This window comes from Schistocerca nitens, chromosome 6 (genome assembly GCF_023898315.1).
Source record: "Schistocerca nitens isolate TAMUIC-IGC-003100 chromosome 6, iqSchNite1.1, whole genome shotgun sequence".
Classification (NCBI taxonomy): Eukaryota; Metazoa; Arthropoda; class Insecta; order Orthoptera; family Acrididae; genus Schistocerca; species Schistocerca nitens.
In genome coordinates, this window is record NC_064619.1 from 570,708,219 (window position 1) to 570,720,599 (window position 12,381).

Genomic DNA, 12,381 nt, shown 5'->3' on the forward strand with positions numbered 1-12,381 from the left:
TTGGACATCGATGTTTTCAAATAAATATGCTTGACAGTTAGGTGCTGGTGGTATTGAAACCTGGTTATTTTGTTGTTAACTGATTTGCTGCTGATGACTTTGCGATTAGTTTCGTAGGATCTGTGCGAAGCTTTTAAATCAGATGGGCATTGCGAGTAAAAGGAAACAGATTTGACGTCAGTGGGCCTGGTATATGTGGAGGAGAGTTTTGTTTTGGTCGGCGTAGCGCTACATTGCTTTGAAGTAAGCTGTGGCGTGCAGCTGTGCGGCCCGACGGTATTGTTAACCGCATCGCTGCCTGTTTCAAGGACGGCGTGCCACTTACCTGTCGCAGGTATCATACTGTCTGTCCGTGGCATCTGGTATTCTCAATAGGCTGTGCTATCCGTTGCCATTGACCTTGATTAATTTGTAACATTTGAGAAATCTTCGCATTATCAGAACTGTTTTCAGATTGTATAGGATAACTGTGCTGGGTCGGTAAATCAAAACCTGCGTGTTTGCTTGTATTAAATAAACGGCGAATTGAATATAAAATATTTTTTCCCCTTCCGTAATCTGATGCGAAAATAATTTAGAACTGTTTTTGGCATTATCCTGACGGCCTGTGTCGTTAGATGGAACTGATTGATCGTAGATAAAATAATCCTGTTCACTTAAAATGACATCTGCAAATATACTGGTCTTCTGAATATGCTTTCTACGGCGTTGCTTTCGTGGCTTAGGCTTTTCTGTACTGGTGCTGAAGGTATTACTCTGAGCAGTTTCACAAATTTTATCTGAAATATCACAAATATTGCTTGGCAGTGTAAGGTCAGCTGTGCCAGAAGATGATATTTTTTATGAAAGCTACTGTCAATTGTAGTTCTCTAACGTTATCAGAGTGAATATGCTGTTCATTAGAACTGTTGTGACCACCATTCATACGGGCTGTGACATCAGATTGGGCTGGTTTAGCGTCGATAGTAAAACTCTGTTTACTCATAACATCTGCAACTGTGCTGAAGTTCTGAACGTGACTCCCACGACTTTGCTGTGTTTTATTTTCTGTAGTAAAGGGCATCGTCTTCTTGTAGCTGTTAATTTTGGGTTCTGAGTGTAGGTTGTCATGTTTATACGTAGCTGCTTTGAAAGAGATAAACGGAATGGTGGTATATTGCGTGGTTTCACAGGAATCCTTAGAAATAGTAGATCGAACAGAAGTGTTGTTAGAAAAAGTTTACTTCTCAGAATGGGCTGCTAAGTACACTCCTGGAAATTGAAATAAGAACACCGTGAATTCATTGTCCCAGGAAGGGGAAACTTTATTGACACATTCCTGGGGTCAGATACATCACATGATCACACTGACGGAACCACAGGCACATAGACAGACGCAACAGAGCATGCACAATGTCGGCACTAGTACAGTGTATATCCACCTTTCGCAGCAATGCAGGCTGCTATTCTCCCATGGAGACGATCGTAGAGATGCTGGATGTAGTCCTGTGGAACGGCTTGCCATGCCATTTCCACCTGGCGCCTCAGTTGGACCAGCGTTCGTGCTGGACGTGCAGACCGCGTGAGACGACGCTTCATCCAGTCCCAAACATGCTCAATGGGGGACAGATCCGGAGATCTTGCTGGCCAGGGTAGTTGACTTACACCTTCTAGAGCACGTTGGGTGGCACGGGATACATGCGGACGTGCATTGTCCTGTTGGAACAGCAAGTTCCCTTGCCGGTCTAGGAATGGTAGAACGACGGGTTCGATGACGGTTTGGATGTACCGTGCACTATTCAGTGTCCCCTCGACGATCACCAGTGGTGTACGGCCAGTGTAGGAGATCGCTCCCACACCATGATGCCGGGTGTTGGCCCTGTGTGCCTCGGTCGTATGCAGTCCTGATTGTGGCGCTCACCTGCACGGCGCCAAACACGCATACGACCATCATTGGCACCAAGGCAGAAGCGACTCTCATCGCTGAAGACGACACGTCTCCATTCGTCCCTCCATTCACGCCTGACGCGACACCACTGGAGGCGGGCTGCACGATGTTGGGGCGTGAGCGGAAGACGGCCTAACGGTGTGCGGGACCGTAGCCCAGCTTCATGGAGACGGTTGCGAATGGTCCTCGCCGATACCCCAGAAGCAACAGTGTCCCTAATTTGCTGGGAAGTGGCGGTGCGGTCCCCTACGGCACTGCGTAGGATCCTACGGTCTTGGCGTGCATCCGTGCGTCGCTGCGGTCCGGTCCCAGGTCGACGGGCACGTGCACCTTCCGCCGACCACTGGCGACAACATCGATGTACTGTGGAGACCTCACGCCCCACGTGTTGAGCAATTCGGCGGTACGTCCACCCGGCCTCCCGCATGCCCACTATACGCCCTCGCTCAAAGTCCGTCAACTGCACATACGGTTCACGTCCACGCTGTCGCGGCATGCTACCAGTGTTAAAGACTGCGATGGAGCTCCGTATGCCACGGCAAACTGGCTGACACTGACGGCGGCGGTGCACAAATGCTGCGCAGCTAGCGCCATTCGACGGCCAACACCGCGGTTCCTGGTGTGTCCGCTGTGCCGTGCGTGTGATCATTGCTTGTACAGCCCTCTCGCAGTGTCAGGAGCAAGTATGGTGGGTCTGACACACCGGTGTCAATGTGTTCTTTTTTCCATTTCCAGGAGTGTATATCAGTGGGCCCTGAGGGGTGTACGTAGTTTGCTTTTGCGCAGCATTAATTGCACAGTTAAATGATTCAATATAAGGGAAATTGTCTCGGTTTTCAAAGAATTTTGCGTTGTGACACAGTGAAAACCCAACATTTTTGATATGCGTCACGGAAGGAAACAAACTCTGTTCTGTGTCGAGACTGAATGTGGCGTCTGATGTTTGATTGTTCGCATCATTAATCTGAGGAAAATAAAAGTTATTTGTTGAGGATTGATTTGGCTGTATGAATCTGGTCTGCACATCGATCGGTGGGGAATAGCAATGAATTTTCTGACGTGGGAAACTTAGTTTTGTTGCGATTTTTGGTAGGCACAATGTGTTCATTAATGTTTTCCTAAATTACCAAACTGCTGTCGCTGACGGTAGCGTCAGAGGAAAAACTGACGATTTCATGTCGCTTAATAGAGGTCCTGGTTAATTTCTTGTAAAATTTTGCTCTGTGTTGTCGATGGGTTTTTTAATAGGATGTGACATTTGCGACGTGGCAACGTCTGTAACAGAATTTATACTAGCGTCTATGTGGGTTATACGACTATTGATCAACTGCTGTTCTACTTCCTGTCTTTGTAATGCTAATGACTGTAAAAACTGTGTGTAAAAACTGTGTGTTTACGGAGGAAGTCTTTGTATCGTTTTTCTGAGGTCTCAGTGTGAACTTTAAGACGTGCATCTAATCGAGTGTCTTGTTGATCTACCTTTCATTAACTGATTGGATTTCGTATGTAAGCTTTTTGTAGGTTTCACTACATTAATGTCAAAGCATTAATGTCATCTCTCAACGGTTTGGTAGTGTCTGCGCATTACCTGGCCATGGCTGCAATTTTATCGGAAAGTCGTTTTCCACTGGCCTTAACAGTTGTCAGTTCAGTCGTTTCTGTGTACGATTGAAGCTCGTCACGTATGCTGCAAAATTGTTCATTGAACTGAATGGTGGTATCAACTTGTTTATCTCATATTTCTTGTATCACGGAACATTATTCTTCTCGTATGATGGGAAATTGTTCATCATTTTTGTTATTCTGTTTAACCATTATTTGCATGAGAATTTGAAGCATCGCTTCCGTATTCTTTTCAACTGATGTGTCGGGTTCCAAATGGCTCTGAGCACTATGGGACTCAACTTCTGAGGTCATCAGTCCCCTAGAACTTAGAACTACTTAAACCTAACTAACCTAAGGACATCACACACATCCATGCCCGAGGCAGGATTAGAACCTGCGACCGTAGCGGTCGCGCGGTTCCAAACTGTAGCGCCTAGAACCGCTCGGCCACCCCGGCCAGCATGTGTCGGGTGTCACCTGTGTTGTGTTTCGCCGTGCGGAGACATCATCTACAACCATGGACGTCTCGTTTGTTGCAATATCTGCGTAATTACTGCTAATGGAATGTGACGGACTTTTTACAAACAGATTGAGTACTTTCCACTGCTTTGCCTCTGACATACTATTGGTGTTCTGACTCACAGTACAAGAATTGGGAAGTTTATTGGCCGGATTCGGTAAAGAATCGTGTTCTGACACCTGCAGGCTAGAAACATTTACCTCAGCGTCGTCCGCTATGCCGGAATCGACAGACAGAGCAGATGATAAACTAGGTGAAATCAAATTGTCAGTAAACTGTACGTTATTTTGAGAAACGGAATCCTGGTTTCCTTCTTCTTCTGCTCCCCGCAGAGTGGTTACTGCCATTCTCAACATTGTTGTCAATAATCGGAAAATCGTCTATTTCGGTATCTCTAATTGTTTCAATAGCGCCGGAAGCTTAACACTTTTGCGCGGCATCTTAACAGATGCAGAGTACAAACCCAAAGACAAAAAAGATATTGAACAGTCACATCAGTGGAAAACAAAGCGGAGCATAAGAATGCCGATGAACTGTGGAAGAACTTTTGTACAAGTTAGTAAATTGCGTTGCGAAAAAGACTTATAGCTACAGAGTGGTTGAAAGAACAGAACCTGACTATTTTAAATATCAAGGATTTCACAGAGCGAACGACTGGCAGAGCTGTCGCCAAGTATAATATTCTTTATAAAAAAAGGTTTTGTTTGCCAATGAATATGTAATGCGTAATGTTTGTGTCATGTATATTTAATGTGTGATGTGTTGCTGAGCGACTTAATCCGCAATATCAATACGCAGTTTTCATATTGAAATTAATCCTGAAATTTATCCAGTCTCACAAGCACCCAGTTCTATGGCCCTGTATAATAACCTGATATAATTCCCTGTGAAAATAAACAATGAACAAATTTGCCTTAGTTATAGAGTCGCAACGGATGTAATCTCGGTGTTCTGTTCTCTCCACAGTATGCATAGAAAATATTCAATCGTGGCATAGCTAAGTGCAATGCCAGCCGTAAAATAGCTTCATACAAATAATGTCCGTAGATTGGTTGATAAACGAATAACCTTGCAAACGTTCAGTGAAAATACTGGATATTGGGCCAGCGCTGTGCAATGCTGGCCGCATCGAAGCTGTTACTAACATTAACACTTTTCTGATTGTGGCACATTAATATTTTTCTGACTCTGATTGAAAAACGATTTCTTTAAAAAAAATATTCATTGGGTTCAAATAAACACGACATGGAAGAGGATGAGGTACTGATTAGGGGATATCCTAAGACCAAATGCTTCAGTTTGGAAATTGTATTCAAAATAAAGTTTTCCTTCACAAAATTTGATATGAAACATTTTACATTAACTTCAAAATCAGTGAACTTCTCAACTGTTCTACAATTCTCACTTACTTTCTCAATTAAAAACACTTGGATGACAAAAATTCTGACATAGTTTGACAAAATAAATTCCAAAATTTAACATTTTTGTATCAGGGTTACTAAGCACACAAAATATTACATATCAGGTATACCTAATCAATCTATACATTAAATCTGATGGAAAATACTTGGTTCATACACTCAAGGGTCAGCACTGTAAGAATTAGCGAAATCCACATTGTGTTGCTGCATACTTAAAACTAAATATACAAAATTTTATTACCTTACAAATTTCTTCCAGCTGCTTTATCTTTGAGTTACAGTATCAATTCATTGCTCTTCTCTAATTGCCATGGACAATGGTCACATTGTTAACGATCAATATTACTTCAATTCTTGATGTTCTTATAGCCTTACAAATTAATGATACATACTTCACACTTTTACAGAAATAACTACGACCTGACATTTACGGACTCTGTGTGAGCACTACCAACACCATTCATCACTTCAATTTATAAAAACTGTATTATGCTGCGTCCATAGACCAGCAACTAAATTCTCACAGCTAGCCACTAGCTTTAAGCATTACATCCTACCTATACAAGAGTGCAACGGCGACTGCTACTGCGCTCAGCGCGCCCCTACTTAGAATCGATTCTGCCACTCAGGCAACATCTTTGATTCATTGTTGTCAAAAATACAGTCTCTTCTACATATGACAATCGTTTCAGGTCATTTTTCATGAATTATATTACAAAATCTAGTTCCACGTCCAAGTGTGCCCGTGACAAGATGAAATACGGAATGAGTAGCCAGTGTTATTTGTTGGAGAATACAGGTTCGTTGAAAGGGATGGATAGTTTTGAGAACTTGGATTACGAAAAGGATTACAGTTCTGCTGTGGGTGCGGGACGTAAGGAATCGTTTGGATGGAGTGGTGCTTCGATATGACGGTTGAGGACGGTCAATTTAGGATCAGTGGGAGCAGACTTAGCTACGCTTTCTTAGGACTGGGTTGGGCGATACAGGTTGTAGTTTCTAAAAAAAAGGCGCCGATTTTAGATTTATAACGACTTCACACTATTTATAGTTCTTTCTTCTACATGCTTACTGTGAAACAGAATGCTACATCGATAAAGGTCCAGAGATAAAACAAAAAAAAAAAATGTTTTAACAGCTAAGGTGAAATCATCCTATGGAGGATTACTGAGTCACAACAGCTGCGTCATCTTTCATGAAGCAACTGTTGTCCATTAGAATGATCATTTAATGCATAACATCCTGAAAGTTATGTAGCCAATAGCTGTTAGTAAATGTTGCAGTAGTGCCGTTACTATAAACTTCCTGTGTCCACTCCGACATCTTCCATTCCAGGCCGTCGTCGGCAAGGCAACACGAGATCTGCTGGTCCCCACAAGCACCACGATGAGCGTCATGGCGATTGTGCTGGAGTCTTGGTGGGGTGCGGCGACGGGCGTCGTTCTAGTGCTTGCCGCCGCAGTTTACCTCTACTTCCTCTCCTGGTATTCCTACTGGACGAAAAAAGGCGTCCCACAGGCGGAAACAGTTTTCCCTTACGGAAGTCTAGGAAAAGACGCTTTGTTCGGAAAGATGAGGATTGAACTTAAGCTACACGAAATCTACAAGCGACATCGAGGTGCGTATGGACGTTCTAAACTGCTTCCGTTTCTGTAATCTTCTCTATTTCAGTTATTGTTTCTTGCGCTTTTGTTGTTGTTTCTGTTTCCACGGTACTTTTCCGCAGAAAAGTGGTTCTGCACAGCTTTGTCTTGCCATAGATGAGCGCTTCCTTGGGTTTTACGCACTCTACGCACCAGCCTTCCTGGTGTTCGACCCGGATCTCATTCGCGACGTTCTGGTCAAGGACTTCGACGCCTTCCAGGACAGGTGCATACCGTTCGATGACAGCGAGCCGCTCAACCAGCACCTGCTGTTTCTCAACGGCAGCAAGTGGAAGAGGCTGCGCTCCAAGCTGACCCCGGCGTTCACCTCGGGGAAGTTAAAAATGATGTTCGAGGTGAGCAGAAATAAAATTTTTTAAGACTTGGTGACGTCTAACAGCAATTAGAGACTATAGAACGACAGTAAAATGTAGCGATACATTTTCTGGAATGATATCAACTTTTATCAGTTCTGTGTAAAGTGAGGTTAAATTTTGTTTCTTCGCGAGGTAAATTTCCTTAACTGTCCATGTTTGCTAAGATATGATGTATATACGAGGGTAATCCCAAAAGTAAGGTCTCCTATTTTTTTATAAGTACATAGACCTGTTTATTTCTACAATGGTTTACATCGGTTTACAGCTTGAACATTTAGCTATTTTTCGATATAATCACCATTTCTGTCGATGCATTTTTGTAGAGGTTGTGGAAGTTCTTGTACGCCCATGGCATACCAGCTCGCCGCCATGCTGCTCATAAAGTTATGAACTGGCGTCATTGTTGCTTGGTCTCAGGTGTAAAGTGTTATGCCCAGGTTTCGTCACCCGTCAAAATTGAGTCCAGAAAGTAGTCCTGTTCGGCTGCTAGGCGGTAAAGAAATGCGCGGGAAGCATCAACACGTTGCCGCATGTGGTCCTCAGTCAGCATGCGTGGCACCCATGTTGCGTACACCTTCCGGTAGTTCAATGTTTCCGTTAAAATTCTGTGAGCGGTGCTTCGAGAAACCTCAGGAACCAACGTGCAGAGGTCATCCAGGGTGATCCGCCGATCTTCACGCATGCTTTGCTCAACCTTCAACACTGTCTCCTCAGAAATTGACGGTCTCCCGCTCCTTTGTTCGTCGTGAATTTCGGTCCGACCAGCTGCAAACTCTCTACACCACTTACGAACATTTTTGACATCCATGCACGAATCACCATACACTTTCGTCAAATGGCGATGGATTTCAATCGGCGCAGTGCCCTTTGCGTTCAAAAACCGAATAACTGCGAGCAATTCGCTCTTGGCTGTAACATCCAACGGGAACTCCATTCTCAACGGCTGCCAAGCCGACAGCGCCTCAGCGTAGCGTGAGCATGTTTACACACAGCGCGTGAAGCACTCTTCATAATAGTATGACCAACTGCCACATAAACAGAGTTCTGTACATATAAAAAAATAGGAGATCTTACTTTTGGGATTACCCTCGTATTTTGTAGTAGTACAGATGAGGATTCAGGGTACAGAATTCAAGTCTCACGGTAGCTGAACTGCCTCCTGACAGTAAACTGTAGAATTACTCAGTTCCAAAATGTTTCATTCAGAAGAAATGATTTTGGTTGCTTCAAGTGCAGTCATTACAAAGAAACGCAAAATACACTGTGCAACATAATTAAAGGGTCAGTTTTTCGAAACCTCTTAATTATCTCCTATTGCAACGCAGAAGTTTGAAATTTGGCTCAAAGGTGCGTACAACCTGTGGTGTCGGTGACACCACACTTGCTAGGTGGTAGCCTTTAAATCGGCCGCGGTCCGCTAGTATACGTCGGACCCGCGTGTCGCCACTATCAGTGATTGCAGACCGAGCGCCGCCACACGGCAGGTCTAGAGAGACTTCCTAGCACTCGCCCCAGTTGTACAGCCGACTTTGCTAGCGATGGTTCACTGACAAATTACACTCTCATTTGCCGAGACGATAGTTAGCATAGCCTTCAGCTACGTCATTTGCTACGACCTAGCAAGGCGCCATTATCGTTTGCTATTTATCTTGTGATGCATGTACCGTCAAGAGCTATGTTCACCACTTATGGATTAAAGTTAAGTATTCCAGCAGCTTCGTACTTTATTTGCTAGTCTCAATTACTTTACCTGTTCCAGACCTCACGCCAGCCCGCGTGAGCTTAAACGCGTGCCTTTCGGCTTCCTCATAGTGGCTTGGTTGTCTTGCCAAGCCACAACACAACCTTTCTCTGGAAGGGTTTTGCGTGGAACCAGGAAACGTCACCTTCGGAGTCGGCGACGTTTCAAACAGCAAGGTCTCGATACATGAGATAAATACCAGAGCTCGAAAGTTCTAGGCGCTTCAGTCCGGAACCGCGCTGCTGCTACGGTCGGAGGTTCGAATCCTGTGTCGGGCATGGATGTGTGTGGTGTCCTTAGGTTAGTTACGTTTAAGTAGTTCTAGCTTCTAGGGGACTGAAGAGCACAGATGTTAAGTCCCATAGTGCTTAGAGCCATTCGAAAGTTGATCAGAGGTGTAAGGGGAGTTAATGATGCCACGTGGGTACCATATTTCGCCATAATTCTGCACAATGTGTCTATGGACGTCTCACACGATAGAAAGGTGGTCACATCGACTCCGATCCACATTATCACCCTTTTGTGATGATGACCAGAACAGCGACGCCCAGAGTTGAAATCACGCAGTTTTCTTGCGGGTGGCCGAGGGAAACATTTCAGACCACCGTTCATAATCGACACGAAATCGCCTCAGGGGGTGCCATGAAGGGTGTCAATAAAACCACCATAACCCATCGGGCGTTGATTCCCACACATTTCGCGGTCGAAAACGACTGTTGGCAGTGCAACCTTTGACACTGCTGCCATCCCCGGACGATTCAACCCTTCTCCAAGGACATCGTGGGCCTGCAGTCCCAATGAATGTGATCGTATCTTTATAAATATCACCCAGTGTTTGTTGGTATATGACGTAATCAAATAAAGAAATTGTATTTGAACTTAGAATGTTCTCAAGAAATCTGCAGCAAACCGATGTTAAGAATATGGTCTACAATTCTGCTAGTCCGTTCTTTTACCCTTCTTCCATACAGAAGTCACCTGAGCTTGACAAACCATACGGCGGCTACAGACAGCTGAAGACAAAGCTCTGTGCGTCCCTCGAGAAAGAAGGCGTTAAGGTTCAATGTAAAACGAATAACTTCAGCTCTCTGCAAACGCCAGCTTTCTATCTTGATTATGTGCTGGGAGTTAGTTGTAGAGACGCTGTAATTAAGTTATTAAGGGAACTGCTGGCCACACTTTTTGATATGGTCTTCAGTTCAAAGACTGGTTGGATGCTACTCTCCACGCTAATCTATCCCGCACAACCCTCTTCTTTTCTATTCTGCTATTGTAATCTACGTGCATTTGAAACTGCTTACCGTATTCAAACCTTCATCTCCCTCTACAATTTTACCTCCCCTGCCCCCTACCGTTACAAAACTGACGATTTTTTAGTGCCTCGATATGTGTCCTATCAAACAGTAAATAATTTACCCGAGGCTTCGTTTTTGAACTCACCAGTTTTTATTTGTTTCGTCAGTATCATTGATAAATATTCCCCGTTACTTAAAATGCGTCTGCTTCGCTCAACGATAGAGAAAGACTCATAGGTTCAGATTTTTTCAGGCACGAGGACACGCACAAAAGTGTGGATGCGTGCACGCAAAACGGATTGTCTATGCTGACAAGTTAGTCTACTTTGCGGTGTAGATACGACTGTGCAGAAAATATTAGGTAGTATATTACGTGATATATTTGCGGGAAGACTGAAAGGTGCAGAGAATAAACAACTATCACACTGAGGTGGTTGCATATTAAGGTAGTAATTATCAAAATATCTGTGACTACAACTTTAACACACTATATACACTGAAGCTCCAAAGAAACTAGAACAGACATGCGTATTCAAATAGAGAGATATGTAAACAGGCAGAATACGGCGCTGCTGTCGGCAACGCCTATATAAGACAAGTGTCTGGCGCAGTAGTTAGCTTGGTTACTGGTGCTACAATGGCAGGTTATCAAGATTAAGTGAGCTTGAACGTGATGTTACAGTCGGCGCACGAGCGATGGGACACAGCATCTCCGAGGTGATGAAGTGGGGATTTTCCCGTACGATTATTTCACAAGTGTACCGTGAATATCAGGAATCCGGTAAAACATCAAATCCCTGACATTGCTGACGCCCCCAAGAACAGGACCAACGACGACTGAAGAGAATCATTCAACGAGACAGAAGTGCGATCCTTCTGCAAATTGCTGCAGGTTTCCATGCTGGGCCATCAACAAGTGTCAGCGTGTGAACCATTCAAGGAAACATCATCGATATGGGCTTTCGGAGCCGCAGATTCACTCGTGTGCCCTTGATGACTCAAGACACAAAGCTTTACGCCACGGCTCGGCCCATCAACACGACATAGGACTGTTGATGACTGGAGACGTGTTGCCTGGTCGGAGGAGTCTCGTTTCAAATTGCATAGAGCGGATGGACGTGTGCGGGTATGGAGACAACCTCATGAACCCATGGAGACTCCATGTCAGCAGGGGACTCTTCAAGCTGGTGGAGGCTCTATAATGGTGTGGGGCGTGTGCAGTTGGAGTGATATGTGACCCCTGATACGTCTAGACACGATACACGTACGTAAGCATCCTGTCTGATCACTTGAATCAAAAATGGGTTCAAATGGCTCTGAGCACTATGGGACTTAACATCGGAGGTCATCAGCCCCTAGAACTTAGAACTACCTAAACCTAACTAACCTAAGGACATCACACACATCCATGCCCGAGGCAGGATTCGAACCTGCGACCGTAGCAGTCGCGCAGTTCCGAACTGAAGCGCCTAGAACCGCTCGGCCACCGCGGCTGGCCGATCACCTGAATCCATTCATGTCAATTCTGCATTCCGATGGACTTGGACTGTGGCACAGCAACAGTTTATGTTACAGTAGCTCATCAATCCTGGACAGCGTCCACCACCGCCAATCGCGCCTGTTCATCCTGAAGATGAAGACTGGGACTCATACTACAGACGTTTACAGTTCCACTTCTAGGCGAGTAACATAATCGATGTTGCTGAACAGAATTATTTTCTGCTCTTTTTAACCTCCGAACATTGTGTCTTCAACAAAAATTACGTTCTCACGATAAACGTGAGTGTTTAGGTTTGTCTGAAATCAATAACTTGCTCTCTAAGTGTTACGAGCAGAATATATAACAACTACG

General features: G+C 44.5%; 1 protein-coding gene across 2 annotated transcripts in view; it reads left to right on the forward strand.

The window, feature by feature from the left end:
• Nucleotides 1–12,381, forward strand: part of LOC126263114 (cytochrome P450 6k1-like) — a 277,469-nt gene that overhangs the window by 81,248 nt on the left and 183,840 nt on the right. The window contains exons 1-2 of one of the 2 annotated variants that reach the window (XM_049960124.1): nt 6,876–7,091; nt 7,234–7,472. In XM_049960124.1, the coding sequence (XP_049816081.1) occupies nt 7,046–7,091; nt 7,234–7,472 (285 nt within the window). In that variant the 5' untranslated portion in view covers nt 6,876–7,045. Of the gene's footprint in view, nt 1–6,875; nt 7,092–7,233; nt 7,473–12,381 lie in introns of those variants that run through there. The other variant, XM_049960123.1, reaches the window with a different exon arrangement.